This window comes from Sceloporus occidentalis, unplaced genomic scaffold, assembly GCF_023333645.1.
Source record: "Sceloporus occidentalis isolate IW3139 unplaced genomic scaffold, rSceOcc1.0.p SCAF_6, whole genome shotgun sequence".
Lineage (NCBI taxonomy): Eukaryota > Metazoa > Chordata > Lepidosauria > Squamata > Phrynosomatidae > Sceloporus > Sceloporus occidentalis.
In genome coordinates this window covers 84,725,399-84,747,669 of record NW_028316986.1, presented here as the reverse complement: position 1 = coordinate 84,747,669, position 22,271 = coordinate 84,725,399, and the positions used below count along the sequence as shown (strand labels likewise).

General features: G+C 39.2%; 1 protein-coding gene across 4 annotated transcripts in view; it reads right to left on the bottom strand.

Annotated features, from left to right (window-relative positions):
- Window positions 1–617: 617 nt before the first annotated feature.
- The window catches only part of EPM2A (EPM2A glucan phosphatase, laforin), a 59,971-nt gene continuing 38,317 nt past the window's right edge, over window positions 618–22,271 (bottom strand). For 3 of the 4 annotated variants that reach the window (XM_089530243.1, XM_089530245.1, XM_089530246.1), the window contains 2 exons: window positions 7,079–7,320; window positions 618–1,274 (listed from right to left, as the gene is read on the bottom strand). In XM_089530243.1, coding sequence (XP_089386369.1) covers window positions 1,000–1,274; window positions 7,079–7,320 — 517 coding nt within the window. In that variant the 3' untranslated portion in view covers window positions 618–999. The remainder of the gene's footprint in view (window positions 1,275–7,078; window positions 7,321–22,271) is intronic. The other variant, XM_089530244.1, reaches the window with a different exon arrangement.

The window sequence follows — 22,271 nt, the reverse complement described above, 5'->3', positions numbered from 1 at the left end:
TCCCTTTCAAAGACAGATTGTGGCCACAGAATCCACATGCCACACCCCTAATCTGCTTTGAAGCCAGCCCAAAAAGGAGTGGAAAAGATCCATGCCTTTTGGGGCTGGAAAAAAACCCTGGCTTTTGCAGCTCCACTGAAGCCCAAAGCCAGCTTCAAGATGCTTTGGCAGTGTGCAGTGTGTAAATGGTGTGCCGCTGGAGCATCTTGAAGCCGTGCATGTCTGGGCAGCTGCCTGACTTCCAGGAGGCTTCAGAATGCATGGCATATAAACACCGCACTCCCAAGCTGCCTAGATGGTGGCTTTAAAGGGTAGTCTGTTCCAGTCCTGTTAAGAGAGTCAAGGCTGGTTCCCTTCACTGTCATTCTACTGGTAGGCAAAGCTAGATTAAGTGCCAGAAAAGCCTTTCACTGTTTGAGTGTTTCTCTTAACACATGTGCTTTCAACTATGCTTTAAATGTGTTTATGCTTTAATTGGGATTTGTTTTTAAACACATTTTATATCTGACAGTTGGGCTGAGCATCATTTTAATTTTTTAAAAATAAATAAATAGTTAATAAATAAATACATGATTTGAGATTTTTTAGCCTGATCAAGCTATCAGGTTTTCCTCCCTCCCTGTAGTCCTGTGAGAAAAAAAAATGTAAATAGTATTGATTAGCTAGTTGTGAAACAGAGGGGAGCCCAATTTAATTGTTCATGCTCCACCTCCCAAACAGCTAATCAGTATGTCAACACACCTAATCAATGTGATTTACTCCATTTCTAAAACTGTTATCCAATCATAGCCTTGACTGTTGCACACATATACACCCAAATTAAATTTCTTGTGTTTAATCATTTTAGGAAAGATCAACATGTAAAAGATGATCTAACAAGGCATCATCATCATCACCCCCACGTGATTTCACAATTTCTCCAGGCAATATTATGTCTTGAAATTATATGCACCCTTTCTCAAAAATGGGTTTGGCAACACTTCCAGTTATGTCCTCTTACTAAGGCTTGCATGAGGAACGAAGAGGTCCAAATTTCTGAAAGAAATCCTCCTCGGCACGTACCAGAGCTTCTTCATCAATATAGACAGCTGCTCTCCTGGAGGCCACAAAATACTGCACTTTCCTCAAGTTCCATCCCAGCACATATTTTAACCAGCCACAGACTGCAGCTGTGGACCTGCCAACACCTGCATTGCAATGAACATAGACAGTGTGCCTGTTCTCCAACAGCCCATGCAGAAGACAAACAGCCTGGGGCAACATCTGTACTCTACCTAGGATTAAAAAGAGAACAACTGTCACATGCATGTCCCCTTCAATAAAAGGAAGTTAAAATGCTGCGATAGCTTTAAAATGTATTATACTTTATAACCATAGTCCTATAAAGAGCAGTATTCACTGTGCAAGAATATTAAACATAGAGATACATATATACACACAAATATACAATGGTAAATTTTTTTTTAAAAGCCCCTCTACTTTTGTGACTTCTAATTAAATACCTGTATTAATGAATACAGATCCCTACCCTCCCAGCCTGCCTGCCTGATGGAACTGTACTCTAAGGTTTTGTCTAGATGGGTGATTTACCCCAAATTCCCCATGGGCTCATTGTGTTTGTTCACATGAGACAGTGCCAAAACTCCAAATTGGTTCTGGACTGTTTTCATAATACCTCTGCCTGATTTGGGGCTCACTTCCCCTAACCTGAATTTAAATAATTCATCTTTTGCTGTGGGGTTTAAGCTTTCTTTGCAGTGATGGCAGTAGCTATCTTTTCACTTGCAGTCCCTGTGAGCTGCCCAGCACCACGGCTGCAGGTACAATTCACTCTGAGGTCAGAATAAGGCATCCATTATTGATAGCATGACTAAGCACCTCATTATGACCTCAGCAGCAGTGCCAAGGGATGAACAGGGGCCGCATGGGGAGGTAGCCACCCACCATTCATTGCGCAAGCCAAAAACACTCAGCAAAAGATACTGTAATTAAGGGTGCTCTGTTGGTCGTAGCACAGGTGCCATCCAACTGACACTATAATAAAAACTTACAATATGTTATTTTGGATTATTGGATAGCTTTTATAAAGAAAAGAAATGTGATGAATGGAGGATTCAGAATAAAACACATGCCTTGGCCCAATCCAATAACAATGCTTCACCCACAAAAAGGGCATGCATGCATACTGCACTTGAGATGGAACAAGCAACTGTGTGCATGAATCCATGTTGAGCAAAAGGGGTTCCCTCTCATGTCACCATATTTCTCTCATCCCCAGATTGCCTGATGCTGCTTCCTAAGCAGACACTTCTATTCCATGGTTCCCCCCCCCCCCCCCCCCTATTTCCATCCTATATATAATGCAATGCATTTCCTAAAAGGCTGAAAATGCAAAGAACTAATTCACAGTCTCCCAGCCCATCTTCTAGCTCAGATTTTCTCAACATTTCATTCCTAGAGGAACTCTTGAAATAATTTTCGTGACTCAGAGTACCCTTGTATTAAAATTATTTACACCTCTCTCTCTCCTCGCCTCCTTCTGTAATCATGATTTCTTGTAGAACCCCTAACTGTCTCTTGTGGAACTCTAGGTTTCCAGGAAAAAACCTGCTCTAAGAGATATCCAGCTCCACTACCAAGAATGGAGAAATCCAAAGTTTGTGTCAGCAAGAAAAAGGAAACAGAAATGAAGAGCAAAGAAAAGGGCATTTAAAACTTTGTAACACTTCCTCCATGAAACTACTAGTATTAGTTGACACTGCCCTTTGGCAACTGCCTGAAGGTTGATAATAATGATGTAGAACAGAGCAAAGTATTCAGTAAACGTGTAACATGAATTCTAAAAATAATGGGATCACGCACTCACACGAGTAATAACAAATTACTACTTTTTGTTGCATATGTAACTGAAAAACAGATTAAAATTAAATACGCTGTAGAGTTTAAAAAATATAGTCTCCCAATTTTGTAAACTAAATCCTCTTAAATGGGTACCCAGAGGTGCAGGGAGGGATGTACAAATGGCCTGTCTTCTCCTTGCCATTAGTCTCATTGCTTCTCATATTTTTCTGTCCCATAGAAAGGAAGAAGAAACCAGGAAGACTGTGTGCCCACATGGTGGTCAACAGGCACAGAATGACTGAAATCTGTTCAACATTTTTAAAGGTATTCTTTTGCAAGTTATAGATTCTGGAAGCAGTTAGTGGACAAGCACATATTGAATGTGCTCATCATAGAACAATTTGGCAGGGATAAGTTAATCAAAAAAGGGACATGTCAGTGGCAGATTCTGGCAATAGATGGATTCCTGAGGCTCTTTATAGGGAACACATCCTACCTTGCTGTTTCTAGCCTGCCCCCTTTTACTAGTCCACTCTCCATCATATATCAGCACTAACAACCAAGCAAACTCACAAACTAGGCATTACACTGTTATGTGTAACAAAATTAGCAATCTCTTCTAAATGAGAGGCTAAAACTGAGAACAGAAGAGCAGCATGGAAGTGTGTGTGCATGGGAAAGTAATAATTCCTTGCCCTACCTGCTGCTTTTCCACTCAAAGCCTGGTTTTTCTTGCCACCAAAACAATGGGAGAGGATTTTCAGCAGAAAAATGGCAGTCAAGGAAAATATTAAATACTCAGTCTCCCCAGCTATTTTCTATTTCTGATTGCAGGTTCCCAGTAGCAGTAATAGTAGTAGTAGTAGTAGTAGTAGTAGTTGTTGTTGTTGTTGTTATTGTTGTTGCTATTAAAACTTCAGGACAGAATTCATGTAACATCTAGTTAAGTTCTTTGTAGGAGTCCCATTGCCAAGAACCTGAATAAGAAAATGAGCAGCAGCTGAACCGGGTGCTATGGAATTCATGGTAAAAGTATAATATCTAATCCTAGACACTTATTTTATAGCAAAAATTTTATGATGCCTGATCCAACTCCAGTTGTGGTCCTCAATGGGGCACTGAACAAGTTGCAGCCCTTTGTCAGAATATTACTTCCCCATCTGTATTAAAGATTGCATCAACAGATTATAGGTGAGCACTGCAACACCAAAGCCTTTCTAGATGCTAATCTGTTTTTACATTAACTTTGCAAACGGAAGCCTACTTTTATATGTGCCCCTTCCTGTACTGAGGAATTTGCTTGTCACCATTTTAGGAAATGCAGATGTGAGTTCCTGAAAATGTAATACAAAGAAACCCATTGATTAAATATGTGATAAGTTTTGTCATTTCCATTCAGGGAAAAGGATGACCTGCTATAGGATACTATGTTTTTAGATGAACAGAATAAATTATTTTTAATAAAAGCAACTTCTAATGGAGATGGTGCATTGCTCATCACTTGTGATTTAAGAAGAAGGTGTGGAGGAGAAGGAGGAGACATTTCTCCTAAAGGATGTCTTTGGAACTGAATGAAGATCATTAATGAGTGCAGGAATTTAGTAACCCATCCTGAGGTAGAGTAGCAGAATCAGCAGAAAATGACTGGGCAGGATTCATATCAAGCATGCCAAAGGCAAGACAGAACAGTCTGAATTAAGACTCAGACTCTTTCTGATTCCTTTACAGCAGTTGGGTAATTTTGGTGGTGCTAGAGGAAAATTTCAATAATCTGGAAGCTACCAGGAGCCATAACGCCAACATCATGGTATTTGGTAGCAAAACAACAGAAGCAGAGCCTCGTCCTTCTAGCAAGGTTATGTGAATGTGTATAAAATATGGAGCTTTCAATTAGTAAACTGCCAAATTTGGCAGTGACAGTGGGTCCCCACAAAAGCATATCGGGGTATGTGTTGTTCACACCTACTTTATAGAGACTTCTGGGCATAGCAGAAGTCAAAGAAGGCAAGGCTGCTTGATGATCTCAGTTGAGTCTGTATTCCAAAGTGGGGGAGATGAAAAGAGATTACACACACCATTGGCCTTGTGAAATAAGTCAGACAGCTCATCACTTTAATTCTATGGATAACTTTTCAATTACTCATCTGAGTTTACTGACATATATATATATATATATATATATATATATATATATAAACTGCCTTATATCCAAAGAGTTAAATATTTATATGACCTCCACTCCTATTTACCCAGTTACAGTCTAAACAATTACTTACTGGTAAAGGTAGTTTAGCCCAGAAAATTAAACAATCCTCAACTGCATTTTAATTTTATGAAAGTATTCAGTCTAACAGCCAGTATGGTAAAAGTAGTTTGGGGCAACAAACATGGGTGGAATAGGAGGATAAGTATGGGAATTTGTATACTTTCTGATGATTGACTCTCTTTGCAAGGTACCATTTCTCTTAAAGTCATAGGCCTAAACCCATACAAATTTTGTTTGCCCTGTCTTTTTTGCCTTCCAATTAAAAATGATTATCTGCACTATACAATCTTACCTGAACCTTAATATTATTATGTTTGTTTCTTTATGTATTTATTTTGCAGACACTTCTGCAACTTTTCTTTCCCTCTTGAGATATGAAAGAGAGGTGGATAATACCAAATTAGGAGGATTTTTTCAACAGAGACACTTAGGCTGCATCCTCACTGCAGAAATAATCTCGTTTGACACCACTTTAACTGCCATGGGCTCAATACTACAGAATTCTGAGAACTGTAATTTGTTGTGGCGCCAGAGATTTCTGTCAGAAAAAGGCTAAATGTATACAAAACTACATTTCCCAGAATTCCATAGCACTGAGCCATGGCAGTTAAAGTGGCCTCAAATTGGATTATTTCTGCAGTGTGGGTGCAGCCCCAAGCTCTGGGACTCTTTTATTGGGGAGATCAATTCTGTCCCTTTCCTGTTGGTTTTTCATCTATAAGCAAAAGTAAGGATGTTCTGAATCTGAAGTAATCTTTCCTGTTGACTGCTCTGATGGGCTTGTTTTGGTGGTTCCTTGTTGTGCTTATTTCTGGTTAGTTTTATTAGATGGTTTTGTAAACTATGTTGTGCTTGTTGAACAATTCAAATATGAAAACCAATAACTGTTGGCAAATCAGTGTTGCCTAAGTGCAAGTTTTGATCTTGAGTCTTAAAATCAAATGAGCAATTGCTTTCATCATGTAGCCATTGAGAAATTGACAAGAAATAGTCAGTCTGTTTTGCAAACAAAGGTATTATATAATCTTGGGGCATTTTACAAAGTAACACATTTATTGTGTCATGAACCTTTGTGTCAGAGAACAAATTTCAGATGCATTGAAGTCACACTGAAAGACCTTAATCAGTTGTGATTCTTTTGACAGTTTTTGGCACATCCAGTTCCTGGGGCAAAGAGAAAGAATAGATAGGAGGAAGTATATTACTTGTGAGATCAACTCTGCTGTTCTGCTTGAAGGTACAGTTATTTATATGTGCAGTGATATCCCACATCCTGAAATAAATCACTATGTTTTGAGTACTGCTGATAAAAACAAATTATAATCCACTGGGTATGTGTGGTTTCTTACCCTTACTGCCATCATCATATTATTAATCTCAACAAGAAAAGTAGAACATTCCCTCAAGTAGTGCTGAACATTAAGTGTATTCAGAGTATTACAAAAATATTCAGAGAATAGTTAATTACAATAATAATTTAATTGAGATTTTATATATGAGAGCTACGTTGTAACTCCATGGATCAGTATAAGAACACCATATCTGGTGTATGGTAGCATGATGCAATTACATGGAGGTTAAGATTAAGACATGAGAGCCAGTGTGGTGTAGTAGTTTGAGTGTTGGACTATGACTCTGGAGACCAGGATTCGATTCCTAGCTTGGCTATGAAATCCACTGGATGACCTTGGACAAGTCACATGCTCTCAGTGTCTGGGGAAGGCAATGGAAAACCTCTTCTGAACAAATTTTGCTGAGAAAACCGCTTGATGGATTCACCTTAGGGTCACCATAGGTCAGAAATGACTTCAAGACACACAACAACAACAAAACAACAACAAAGAGTAAGATGCTTGTAAAGCTGTATAAAGGTTAAAAAGCTAGCCATTCACAGAAGATACAGTAGCTATATTTCTGAATAGATGTTTAGTTCTTCTGTTAATTCTACTAGAGGAAGAACGTGGATGTTACCTTCTGTACTCATGTCTGGTGTTGGCATCCAGACATAAGCAAGGCCTTCTTCTTTATATAGCTTCATGAGAACTTCTGGGCTCATTGGTTCTGGATAGCGATTGCATCCCCAGGAATTCTGAACAACATCCCATTCAGTCTGGAAGTTCATGATAGCTGTAATACCCAATTCATGTTTTAGCTTCACAGTCACATGTTCCACTTGACGAGGGCAACTTCCTAACCACAGATTTGGCAAAATTCTATCAGAGGAAAAAATGGTCATATGTTGAATGTTAGAATAATATATATAAAAAAATCTATATAGCAATATGATGATATAAATACATTAGAAACACAGCATAGGGATCATGGTTGCAATAGCAGAAAATTCATGCTGTACTTTCAATGTATTTATCCTGATGTACAGACTGCTGCAATTCATGTGCCTTCTAGTTTCAGGCTTATCTTTGCAAATGGACCCCCTCCCCCGCATCTAATTACCCATAATTTTATGAGAAGAGAATGTGAACAAGATATATACAGAGCACATAGGGAATCACTGAAAGCTAAACAACAAACTAAAAAAAAAAAAAGGGGGGGGGATAAATTGTAACAAGGTTCTCCTGGTTACAATAATAATCTTCTTGCAACTATGTAATTATTATATACCAGGGGAAGTGTGACCCTGCTGGTGCTTTCGGACCTCTCAGCAGCCTTCAATACCATCGACCATGGTATCTTTCTGGAACGCCTGAGAGAGTTGGGAATTGGAGGCAATGCTTTGCAGTGGTTCCAGTCCTACCTCTCGGGAAGGTTCCAGATGGTGTCGCTTGGGGACAGTTGTTCGGCAAAGAGGGAGCTCAAACTGGGCGTCCCTCAAGGCGCGATTCTGTCCCCAATGCTTTTCAACATTTACATGAAGCCACTGGGTGAATCATCCAGAGTCATGGGGTGGGGTGTTATCAGTACGCTGATGACACCCAAATATATTTCTCTGTGTGTCAGACTGCTGCAGTGACTAAGGAGGGCATCTCTCCTCTGAATGCCTGTCTTAATGTGGTAATGGACTGGATGAGGGAAAACAAACTCAAGTTGAATCCAGGTAAGACGGAGGTACTAGTAATAGGAACGCACAATCCGGGAATGGAATTATGCCAGCCAGTTCTGGACAGGGTCATATTTCCCCTGAAGGACTCTGTTCGCAGTCTGGGGGTGCTCCTAGACTTGTCTCTCCATTTGACGCCCCAGGTGGATGCGATGGTCAGGAGCACTTGCTTTCAGCTTCAGCTAATGTGCCAACTGCGCCCCTTCCTGGAGCGGGAAGACCTTGAAACAGTAGTACATGCACTGGTAACCTCTTGGCTCAACTTTTGTAATGCGCTCTACATGGGGTACCTCTGTATCAAGTTCGGAAACTTCAATCGGTACAGAATATAGCAACCAGGCTGGTTACTGGCACATATAGATTTGCCCACATTACACCAGTTTTAAAATTCCTTCACTGTCTGCCTGTTAGTTTCCGGGCAAGATACAAAGTGTTGGTTTTAACCTTTAAAGCCCTACATGGCTTGGGTCCTGATTTCTTGAGGGAATGCCTTCTCCCATATCATCCTCCCTGCACTCTTCGTTTTGCTTCAACCAAAGAGGACTAAACTTTCGGCAGTGACCCAGCGTTCCTTTTCAGTAGCTGCTCCTAGACTCTGGAATGACCTGCTGGACGAGATCCGTCAGATTACCACCTTGTAAACCTTTAAGAAGGCTATTAAAACGGATCTCTTCCGGCAGGCCTTTCCAAACTAGATCACCTCCATTTACCTGCCTCCCCACCACCTCCACTTTTTCTCCATCCTCATTTCCATCCTATCTGGACTCCGCTATAAACTTTCTACAAATCTCCTACATAGTTTAACTGTTATTTAATACTATTGTTTTAATGTTCTTCTGGTTCAATCTCCTTTTAGTATTACTATGTTTTTATACTGCGGGGAGAGGGGTAGATTTTTTTTAGAATTTTTAACTGTATCTTGTTTTATTGTTGCAATCCACTTGAATTCCGAGTGGTTAAGTGGAATGATAATAATAATAATAATAATAATAATAATAATAATAATAATAATAATAGATCATTAAGCCTTACCATAATGAGTCTTCAGAAGGCAAGAAAACTACTGTATAAGTCTACATTGAGGCTCCAGACCAGGAGTCCATGGATACAAAGTCTTTGAACAACTGTAACTCTGAAGGGATGTTACTGCCAGAGCCCACACTCTGTCTCCTAAGCCCTGGATAAGCCCTGGATAATGATGGGTGAACCTCCCACTCCCCAAAGCATCCATAGAACTTTTCCCAGTGAAGCCTCATGACTTCCCCATAACAATCTATTGCCTAGATTTTGATAGAAGCAATATCTTCATAAAATGTCACTGTCCTTTTAACTGAACAGAAGCAACATTCAAAGGGTGATGCTTTGGCTTTTATTCTTTGGTACACATATTTTAAAACTGGCAATTGCTTCAAGTCACTGCTGAGAAAACTTTTTCCTTCTGTTACAAGACTGCTAGCTGTGAGTCTGAAGTGTAGCTACTCAACTTTGAATAAATACTTCTGTCCCTATCCAGGGTACCGACAGCACCTAAGCACAAGGTCAGCTCTGGAACATTATACTAACCGATATCGCTGTCACTTGTCTCACTGGCTTCTTGCAATGGCAGAAATTGTGGTGCATCAGGATGTTTTACCCACTGTCAAATAAACACAGTCTCAAGAGAAACAGTTACTGGTCCCTTCCTGATAAGAAAGCTTTTTGTTTTTATGGAGACTGCCTGAGAATTACAGTCTTCCTCTGACGTGCTTCATTGTGTTCACTGACTCTCACAACCTGGCTCAGTTTGTAGATCCTGGTTTACAGCTTTTGGTCCATCACTGATAACTATCTATAACTCAGTTCGACACAAAGATGGAAAATTTAATTTTCCCCTTACTCTGGTACCTAACGGAAGTAAGAAAAGGGAGGGAACAGATTTAGAGGAAACTGACACTTTACATTTCTAAAAATCCTACTATGGAAGTAAACTTATGGAAGTATTTAAAATATATCAAATAATAGAAGTCAATAAATAGGTTAGGTATATATAGGGCAGCCTTCCCTAGTTGGGTGTCTCCCAGCATTACAACTTCATAACCATTGGCCTTTCTACTGAGGTTGTAGAAGGAGTGAAGTAAAAAACATTTGGAGGGTATTACATCAAAGAAGGTTGATACAAGTGTTTCAATTTACACTTGTATCAATTTACACTTAGTTGCTTGTATTTGTTTATGACTAAAGAGAACGAACGGAGAAGAGCTGCAGGAGACACATTCATCAAGATACTGGAAGATGTGTTTTCGGTATAGCCCCACAAAGAAAACCTCAGAGTATCCACAGGCTGAAATACAGTATTCTTTTCAGCAAATAAAGACTATCTTCTGGCATCTTGAAACTTGCCTCTCTTCAATCTTATTATTTATTACTCAGCCAGGATACTTATTCTTTAACAAGGAAGCTGTTCTTCACAAAGAAAGAGGTGGCTGAATTTTGATGGTACATTTTAAGCTGGAGATGAGATCCAGGGCCACCCATATAACACCGATATTAAAAGATCTCCATTGGCTGCCCATTCGCTTCCGAGCGCAATACAAGGTGTTGGTTATCACCTATAAAGCCCTAAATGGCTTGGGCCCAGGGTACTTGGAGAACGGCCTCTCCCCATATAATCCGCCCCGCACACTCAGATCGGCTGGGAAGCATTTGTTGACAGTCCCAGATTCTAAATACGCCACAACATCGCATAGAGCCTATTCCATCTCGGCTCCTTTGCTCTGGAATGCGCTTCCCAGTGAGCTCCGCTCGGCCACCTCCCTTGAGTGGTTCAGGAAGGAATTAAAAACCTTCCTGTTCCAAACAGCTTTCCCCTAACTTTTCCCCTTTGTAGCCTCCTTCCTCCCCCTCACCATTATTATCTTTGTTGTAAACATCTTATGCTAGTTGGATATTGCTATTGTGATTTTAATGTATAATTGCTGTTATTGTGTATTGTGTTTTTACTCTGTAACTGTTATTGTTGTAACCCGCCTTGATCTACGGAAAGGCGGGCTATAAATAAATATTTTATTTATTATTTATTATAACATTTCAAGTTCTCCACAAATAGTAAATTAGCACATTATTGCTATAATTTTCTTCATGGTATGCAACTCTACAACATGCAGAATTTTTTTTTCAATGTGAAGGGGTATCTACAGTGTGAAAGGATTCCACTTTCAATCAACTACTTAATTCTGGGCAATAATCAAAAAAGCTTCTCATAACCGTCAAATTCAGTGCTCTATTGAAAGTACAGTTGTCCCTTCTGATTAATGGAGGATCCATTCCGGACCCTCGCCGAGAATCTGGAAAATTGCACAAGTGCAAGCCCTATTTATTTGAATGGTGGTGCATGCTTGCTTGCACTAACACACGCAACCCATTTTGTCCCTCCCCACCTGCTGTCCACGAACGAGTGAGGCCGCTGACTCCAAGTTTATGTATCAAGAGGGAAGAGTGTAGTTTATAACTTCTTAGAGAGTTGCTGTCATACTTTGGCAATCTATGGAAAAGGTCATTTCCATAGCCAATGGTTACTATTATACATGGGACACAAGTAAGCCATCACACTTCAGAACTTTTCATGAGAGCAATACTGAGATCTAGTAACTGAGAAAAAAGTGGCTAAGAATCCACTCACCTGGGAAATCCCCGAATCATTACTAGGCTTATCTATTTTTGATGTCTAAATCAGTCTGCAACAGAATCACTCTGGATGTTATAAAGCAGGATGCAATGTGCCATTACTTTTCATTTGTACTCCATTAACACTCACATTCTAGGAAATATTTTTTTCAGAATGAAGACAATTTTCTTGACAGCTTAAGAAACCATTTTTAACAGCTTAGAGAAAGTCCTTCTGCATTGATAGCAACGAAGCCTGTTAGATGAGTAATAGATACGAACATACGATATGGCATATTTGTTAAACAATGATACTGACATGAGGATTGTCATTATAAGGTATAATAGAAAATTATACTATAGATTCAAAACTTTCCTAAGAAAGACTCATTTGATTTGACTGTGCTTTAATTAGAATAGTTTAAGTTCTGCATGAATATCTTCTCTACAACAAGAGGTTTTTGCTTCCCTACAGCAGAAGCAAATTTGCCAACTAGTGCATAATTCTTCTTGTATGATATGCTTTAACTACAGTGCTGCAGAAAACAAACATTAATGTCATATATAATTCTCATGCATTCTCTTCTTTGGTATTACTTCTGCCAAGAAATATAGCTAGACTGAAAAAACAATGCCCCCTTGCCATCAATGTCCAACCTTTAGAGATCAACTATTTGGACAGATGGGTGATCTGTCCATCCAGATGGTGGACAATCAGGAATGTATTAGACTCTCTAATTAGCCTTACACTACAGCAAATCTGGCCAGCTACCCAAAGCTTGGAGACTGAAGATTTCCAGATATGTTGCTGGGGGTTCAGAACTTTTGGCCCAACTGCGATGATCTGGTGTGGGATACAGAAGAGGACAACATGATGTACTGGTGGTGTCGTGTGTTCCCAATGTTTACAAGGACTGTCAGGTACAGAATAGAAAATTTCAGCCTCAAATAAATATTTGGAATTGCCTTTTCATTTATCCTCTCAGTAGCTCCTTTCAGAGTATATCTGGAACTAATCCTGTCTAGTCTTCATTTAGTTGTCTCTAATCTACAGTATCATGATAACTTTTTGTGGGTTTTTTGGACTATGTAGCCATGTTCTAGAAGAGTTTATTCCTGATATTTAGCCTGCATCTATGGCTGGCATTTTCAAAGAATGCTGGCATGGAAGAGAGTTGTGTGTGTGTGTGTGTGTGCGTGTGTGTGCGCGCACACACACACACATATACACATACAGTGTTACCCTGGATAGGGAGTAATGATTTCCATGTTAATCTGCATATTGTTCTTTGCATATCCTCCCACCCCGAGGCCTTGTCATCAACAACAGAACAATACACAGATTAACATGGAATGTTAATATGGAACATTCCTCCCTACCCAGGGGTCACACAGTATATATATATATATACCCAACTCTCTTTCAGAACTAGAAGACTCTGAAAACAAAAGCAAACAGATGGTACAGAATGCTAAAACTGTTTGGACTTAATATCCAACATTCATTTCATTTATTATTACAGCAAATAGCCAGAATAAAATATCCAACAAAGCCATTTTAACTAGCACTTTCTCTGACAATACCTGAAAACACACACAAAAGCCTGACATAAAGTCAATGAGGTCTCTAAGGGACGGAGCAGACAGGCAGGAAAAAGTGGCTTGAACTTGCTTTCTCCAAAAGTGGCTCAAATCCCCACTGTCTACATAGTCCGCTCCCAAGGTGGGCCAAATATGCACACTAGTGATGTAAAGAATTCTTGTCAAAATTCGATAAACACATAAAATATCTGTTATTCAAAGATTTCGTAAGCTTTTTAAAGAGAAGAAATTATTAGAACTTCTCAGTCAATGAGTAAGAATTTTGGTTTTTCATCATTTCCAAATGAAGTGAAGGGATGGGATCTTTCAGCTGACAATCCAATGGTCAGGATTTGTGTATTTTGCATAAGCAAAGTTGTCATTCATACTAGGTTTTACCAGAGGCTTTTACCAGAGGTGGTGGTGGATATCTTCAGGACCTTCTCCCCTTTCTCATCATGCTCTCTCATTCAAATCCTCACAGAAGAGAAGGAAGTCGCAGGGGTGAAATCCTAGCATTGGAAGGGATTTCCAAGGGTCATCTTGTCCAATCCCCTTCTACCATGAAGGCACACACTTCTACCATGGATTTACATGGCTGAGCTGGGATTAGAACTCTAGCCTCTGATTTCACCATGGAAACATAGACCTTGGCAAGTCACATGCTCTCAGCCTCCAAGTCCAACCCTAGAATCCTAGGTATTATTTCATGGTAGAAGGGGGTTGGGTGAGATGACCCTTGGGAATCCCTTCCAATGCTAGGATTTCTCCATGGCAGAATTCCTGCTTAGCAGAAGAACATATTTGGCATTTCACCCAACCCCCATCCCTTCTTCTCTTTTGTGAGGGCCACACTCTCTCAGCCTTAGGAGGGCATGACAAACTTCTGTCTACACACTCACTCTCTCATGTTGATTCTAAGGCAAACTTATCATGGGTTTTTTTTTAGCAAGGAGAGCTCAGAACGTCCCTAAGGCTGAGAGAGTGTGACCCACCTAAGGTCACCCTGTGGATTTACATAACTGAGCTGGGATTAGAACTCTAGTTTCCCACAGCACCATAAAAAATTGGACAAGTCACATACTTTCAGCCTCCAAGTCCAACTCTAGAATCTCAGGTATTCCTTCATGGTGGAAGAGGGCTGGACTGCTTGGCAGAAGAGCATTGCCATTTGTGACCCCACCCCACCCCCTTCTCTTCTGTGAGGGTCACACTCTCTCAGCCTCAGGGGCAGCCCATAGCAAAACTCTTTATGCCAAGAAAACTCTGTGATAGGTTTGCCTTAGGATTCCATCCTCCACTGCCATCCTGATGCTGAACAGGAGGTCAGACTACATGTCGTCTATAATCCTATGTATTCCTTCATAGCAGAAGGGGGTTGGACTGGAAGGTCCTTGAAGGTCCCCCCAACTCTACCATTTCTTGTTGGGGCTGTAATCAAAGTTTATTTGTTGAGACTGGTCCTTTTTTTTTTCTTTTTCTGTGCCTTCAAGTTTTTTCAAGCAGAAGAATGTTCTTTAAACCTCTGCCAAACTTTCATTTGACATGCTAATTGAGTTTGAAATGCAATTTAAATTAGCACTAATATACGTAATTAGCATAAATGTTCGCCTTGTCTTTTATTGTCATTTGGGAAATCTGTGAACAATACTTCTGTCACCCCTGACAGGGAGAGACAAAATAACCATTTGAAAGTGGGACTTTTGAACCGATTTTTTTTTAAAAAATCGCATCTAGTTCTCAATGGATGAGAAGGAAAAAAAGTGGTTTGTCACAACACTAGGCGCAAGCTGCACCACTGGCTATTTTTTCTTTGGTTGCCTCCCTACCATGCACGTGCACCATTGCACAAACACAGCACCTCCAACCTCCAAGTACCTCCCATGTCTGCCCAAATGCCATCCCATTGGATGGCTGCCACTTTGATTGACCACACAGTCACATGTGCAATGTTCTACCTGTAGAGGACATCAGTGCATCCATGTGAAAGTGATACACTGGCAAAGCACAATCATACATGACCCTTTACCCCCCTCCTTCCCCATTGGACTGTCTGGTTTGTGTATTTTTAATTACATCCATTGGAATTATTACACTTTCATTTTATTTGCTTTGCTGCACCCCACACTCACATTGGGGCATTTATATGCAGGCAAGAAGATGTGCATTTTCCAAGCTAAACTGGAGTATACTGGCTTATTTTTTGCTTCCGTTTTTAGCACCAGAGTGCAGCTTCATTTTGGTTTCTACCTGCCTTGGAGGCGTGCATCATATAAATACCCTGCCTTCAAAGCAGCTGGAAGCAACTTTATTTTGCCCAGCTGTTTCATCCCAAGAAACCATTGTAATTGTAATTACAGGTACAATTACAATTATCTTATGAGAATTTGCATGGACCAGACATTTACAGGGAAAGGTCTGAGAGCAATACTCTGAAAGCATATTCTTCACCAGTTTAGAGTTCCTCAACTCATTATTTCAGTTGGAGGACAATTTGACCCAAACTGGTAACATAGGCAAGATCTCTTCCATTCAGCTATGATAAGGTGTAGGACAGATTCTGGGAGGTTTTAAAAATTTGCAAAGGAAACCAACATAAGCAAAGTAAACATGGGATTCTCAAAAGCCACATTTACTGTTAGCATTTTGTCAATCACCACACTTATAATTATTGTAATGATGCCGAAGCACAAAATGCTTGGATGATTCCCTTCTCAATTTTGCACATTCTTAATTAAATTTGACAATTCACTCTGGATACAGCTGAAACTACACATTCATTTTATTTAATCAATACACATGTGAATCATCTTCTGACCCACAGAAATGCTATGAGCCTGGAGCCTGAAAAGATCATTGCTGTTCTGACACTATTTTGCACTGTTCTCTGCTACTTGGAAGCATTAAGAAATTATCAGCTTCATAAAGCTCCTTCTACTCCCCTGAGCAACCCATCCCTATCCAGAAACCCTGTCAAAGCAATCCTGTGTAAGCAGACTTTAAGTGATGCATTTAACTTGTTTATCCATAATGAGGCACTGTATGGCCATCACCTATAGTTAAAGCTAAAGACTTGCCAAAATTAAGCTACTTTGCAAAAGAGAATGGAAATAAAAACACTCAGCAGCCATTAAAGCTGCTTATACTGCTGATGGGAGCCAGTGCAAAACATACCAATGAATTTCTGCTTTGAGATCTGCTTATAGTAAATTGCACTAAGTTTCCACAACTTAACAGCTCATTCTTCTTGGTCAATCTTATGCTTGGTTCAATTTTATTTAAGCTTGCTTCACTTTTTGGATGATAGGTTTTCTTGCATGTCTATCCCTAGGGCCATTAATTTCAACTGGTTTAGGCTGTGCCTAACAGGATATAGGACTGAGCGTGGCAAGCGCACACCTATTCATACATACTAGACATAAACCAAGGAACTGTGACTGTTTTTAGTTTTTGGATTCAGGTCCACGGGCCTCAGATCTCATTTCCCCTTCAAAAGGACAGTCATGTACCTGGCCTTCCCTCCTCTCCCAAGGGTACCAGGACAAAAAAACCCTGCTATAACTGGAATTTTTCTAGTGAAATATTTGGCCCAACACATTTGTCAAAAGAGAAACTGAATGACAGCCAACAAGACATCAACTCCAAGGAGCTTTGCAGGCAAGTCACAAGGAGAAATAGGTAGCAGGATTGGTGGGATAACAGGAAACCAGCTCCCTAGGCTTGGGAACAAAACAGGAAAAGGCAGACTTAAAGCAAGAAATAAAGTCTGGCAGTTGCACAAAGAAAAGAAAGAGGAAAGAAAAGTAAGTGACCAAACACAGAATAGCGATGGAACAACATAAATAGATAATATAAATAGGACACAATATGTGGGCTTCAAAAAGCCTTGGGCTTTTGTGAAAAGATGCAACCAGTGGTGTTCGAATGTAGTGCCAAAAAAGCCTGATGCTCAGCATGGCATCCAAAGATAAACTCCTTTGTCCTCTTGAATTCAAGCTACACACAAACACAAACACACCTACATATCTAGAGATATGCCTTTGAGCTTTGTGTATTGTGCCATTTAACTTCATATTTCTCTGCCGTTGTGGGGCGAAACAAACTGCCCTTTTGCTTGGTAGTGGCATCAGAGTGCCTCATGATGCAAAGCCACAGAGGCGGTGGAAAAGCCGGCTTTTTGCTGGCTCAAAAAGGAGCGGCATCATGCTGCCTCTTTTTGGGCTGGCAAAAAGCTTGATCAGGACCACAGCATGCAGTTGCTGTGGCGCCAATCTGGCTTTCTCTGGGGAGGCTTGAATGGCTGTCTGTTTTGGCCCTATGACAATGTTTCCCAATCCACAGTCACAGATGTTCTTGGAATTAAACTCCGTCACCACTGATGTTTGATCATACTGACTGTAGAAGATAGGAGATGTGGTGCAAAAACATCTGAAGACTCAAGTGTGAGTAACACAGTGCAACACATTTCAAACCTTTTTAAAAAATAGAAGGCATTATGTGCAAAGTTAGAATGAGTTTAGACAAGGGGTGAGCAAAATGTGGCATGCAGACCCATGACTCCATATTGTTTAAACAAATTTATTTTGCTTAAATATGTAAAACAATAATCAACATATACACATAAAACAATATACAGAACAATAGTAAACATATCCGCACAAAGACAAACATTAAAATGCATAAACATTCTACAATACAAATATACATTAAATAGCACAAAAGATTAAAAAATGTCTTCTAGCTTTCTTACTAGAAAGCACAGCATATTTATCAGATTTAAGTTAAATTGCCTTTAATTTGCATATTAATATACTAACTCACCTACCTATTTTGTGAATTTAGCTAGTGTTCTGCTGCCTTCCTGTATAAATACCCAAAATACTTTTCGGGGTGGGGAGATGTCCTCAAATACCCTCTAGTAGGCATGGGGGAAATTTTGCCATATTGCTCTCCCTTGGGCCATTTTAAGCCCAGAAGAGGCCTCTTTTCTGACAGCAAGTGACCTTGCCTTTGACTTCCAGGTCACTTCTGCTGTAAACAATGCTTCTCCTGAGTCTAAAACACCTCCAAAAACATTGCAATTGCCTCCATGCTTCCTAGAAGGGATTTGGGAGTAAATAAAGAAATTTGCTTTTATTTGTTTGCAAGAAGTTGTAGCAGTTGCAGCCCTGTAATGTCTACTGGGAAGGCCTTTGGAACAACCCCAGTTGTCTTTGCTAATTCACTAAATAAAAGAGTTGAGTTGGACCAATTTAGTTATTTATGTCAGGGATGATGGGAGTTGTAGCTCTTCACCTCTGGCTCGAACTCACCACCTTGTTACGCACCGGCGCTGACCAGTTTTGGCCAGTGGTTAAAGCTTTGCTCTAAAGCAGCAGAGTTACAGAGAATAGGCTGAAGACCCTGACAAACTCTCCAAGCCTTCTCACTCTCGCTTCCACAGAAGTCTTCACACTTCTTCAGGATCCAGCTGGCTCCAGTATCTTCACCCAAGACACCAGACAACTCAGTAGTCTTATATAAAAGATCTACTTTATTCTACTATATACAGCTCCAAAACTATCCAATACTCCTCACTACTACTACCCACAAAATACATTGGGATTCATAGCCATTATTATAGTCATTGGAAAATACCACCCACTGTTGTCTGTTTCCACCCAGTGGGCGTGTACACCATTCTCATTGGTTCAACCCACAATTAATGATTTCATCATTTCACCTTGTCCACTTAACAATTCTCAGGTGTGTTCAATTATCCACTTTACATTTCTGTCCTTGGCATTTAGGACTTGTTAATTCCATTACCTTTTACACCTGTGTGGCTCTTAGTTGCTTCTGCTGAGTCACCCTGACTCTCACATACATGTTTTATTTCATTCACTGTATATCCCATGTTGCTTTTTCCTTAACAATTTAACCATAAGAGCCTCATAGTGAAAAATCAGAGATGGCTGCTATAACTTTAATGGCTATGTAGAAGAGGGAATTTCAGCTGAAATTTCAGCTGCTTATTACTTGGTTGTGCAACAAGCAACACCTGCTGAAATTCCCTCTTTTACTAACAGTTAGAAGTAGAGGAGCTGTCTTCAGTCGTCACTCTGGCAACCGTAATTTCATAACAATAATCTGTATTGTCAAAAAAGGATGCAACCACTTGCAGAAAAAGATTCAGTGGCCAGTCTACATGGCATCTCTATGCAGGCAGGCTGACCAGATGTCATAACTGCAAAGGAGGACAAGGCACCGTAAAATATAGGACATTCAAGAAAAAAAGTAGGATGTGACCAAATAAAAGCAAACAACACTAATATAAATATAAATTCATGCTTCTTAGTCATGTTCAAAACTGACATTTTAACATTCTTCCTGGGCAGAAGGTTGAAATATAGGACCTATCCTAGAAAGGGACAACATCTGGTCACCCTGTACACAGGCAGCAGGCAGGCACTATTTTATTCTCCTGAAGATGAAAACTATTTTGAGCTGGCCCCGCATGATACATAACCATTCACATAAACATGCTGATCCTATGCATGTAAAGGATCTGCCTACAGAACTTTCTAGTGCTATTTTTGGTTCAGAAAAAAGTTTCCTGTCATAGGGGAATCAAGAGGAAAAGAATCTTGCCTTTTAAATTTCTATCTTATTTGTTACAGTAGTTTATTTTTTTTAAAGTCAAATCTACTCTGGGGCTTTTTAATGAGGGGACATAGGCTATAATACATTTTCTGTGTTCATTCCCCTTACCTTTCATTATTTGTGGCACCCTGATGAAAAGTAATTAAGCAGTGGCAAATTTTCTTCTTCAATGTAATTTAGTCTACTAATCTGAGCTCCTCACATGGGAAGAGATTTGGCAACTAAAGTAAGACACCTGTTTTTATCACTGCTTAACACCTCATTGTTTGTGTGGCAATACACAACATCTTTGAAACCATGGAATACAAAGCATTATGCCAACTGTTTATGTTACTGTTTATGCTGCATCAATCTGGTTTACTGATCTACAAGGTGAATCGTCTACTAAGATGCCTTCTCAGTGTAATGGAAGGGACACAAACAGAAAAAACAAAAACAAATGAGATACATGCATCAGGCAAAGACGAAAGCACTACAGAAGTATGCAAATACTGCATTTTAAAAATTAATCTCAAGGTTGCAAGGTGTTAGAGAATTGCAGGAAAACTGTGAGAGTATTAACAGGGAAGCAGTTAATTGGGCTGCTTATCATCGTAAGAGGGCAATTCGCTGATGATATTCTCTCATACATTAAAACTGTATGCATGAACTAATATTTCTGATTAGCTACAGAAACATAAAAATATTCCTAATCAACTGGAAGGCAACACAGGGGACTGACTTATGAAATGGTTACATGCACATCATTGCAAGTTGCTGCTTGGTAAAAACAGATCTCAGGAGTCACCATTGTCATGAAAACTGAGATACCTGTACCATTAATTTCCAAAGAATTAAGATATTTTGCCCCATTTCAATATTTCTATTTCCCCACTACAGTACTCCAGAAAAAAGTGTAATTACTGTGTCTTTGGGGGGGGGGGGGGGTTTCACTGTTAAGATGAAAGAACTTCATTTTCTCTGATTTTTCAAAATTCTTTTTTCCCCCTGTTCTAAACTACTTAATCTCTTGGCAAACCATTTTAGTTTTTTTTTTTTTTTTTGGTGAGCTTTATTAATACACGTTTGAACATACAATTAACCATACTTAACCATGATTATTTCATATTCCACCATATCTCCACAAAGTGATAAACATTATATTATTAAAAATTATAAAAGTACAAATACATACATTTATCTCTTTCTATAAATTTCAATTCCCATTTAATCTACTGTAGTTCTCTTACCCCTAGTATTTGTGCTCCAACCAATTTTTCCATATAGATTAATATTCTCCCCCTTCTGGAATACTAAAATTCTTGATTGTTTTCTAAGTCTGTACAGTATCTTGAGCTTGATAATATTTTTCTTACTACTAGTGTGTTCTCTATTTATCTTTCTATTAATAATTCTAAATCCGTGTAGAGCTTAAATTTTTCCTCTCATTGCTGTATATACCTTTTCTTTAAGAAAATGACTGATATGTTCCAGGAGCACCTAAATTTAGAAATTATATCTTAAATTCAGTTATTTTATACTCACCACATAACATTGCATTTGATTCCACCTAACATTAATATTAACTTCAATTATACCACAAATAACCACATTAGAAAAGATCCCTACTGTTATTTTTCAACACATTCTTTTTTATTATTATCTTTGTTTTATTTTTGTTTATTTTTATTCTGTTAGTCTTTGTTCTTAAGAAAGTTCATTAGTAACCTCCAATCTTTATTACAGCCCTCTTTCCATGTTCCCTTTAGTAACAGTGTAACTCTGTCTATCTAGATCTATCATTTCAATACTTTTTAACAGCCATTCATCTCGTGATCGTGTTTCTTTTTGTTTCCATTTTTTTTGCGTATATAATTCTTGCAGCAGTAATCAAATATAACCACTGGCAAACCATTTTATAAGGGAGACTACAGATTGAGATGTGCCCTTATTTTCAAGTCCAATGCTGCTAAAGAGCAAATAAAATTCATATTTGAAAAAGCTGGAAAATTGATAGAACTCAGTTTTTATTGTTATTATTATTATTATTTTATTTTATTTTATTTTATTTTAAAACTGTCATAGGAGCTGTAACTCCTCTAGTATCACAATAAAATCTCCCATGGCACAGCACTAAAGTAGAAGAATGGTTTTTGTTTTTTTCAAATGAGCCTTTTTAAGTATGCCTTCTACAAGAGCAGCCACAATTCAGCTGTTTGGAGTTGGGAGTTTTGTGGAAACAAAAAGTTTCTTGGGAAAAGA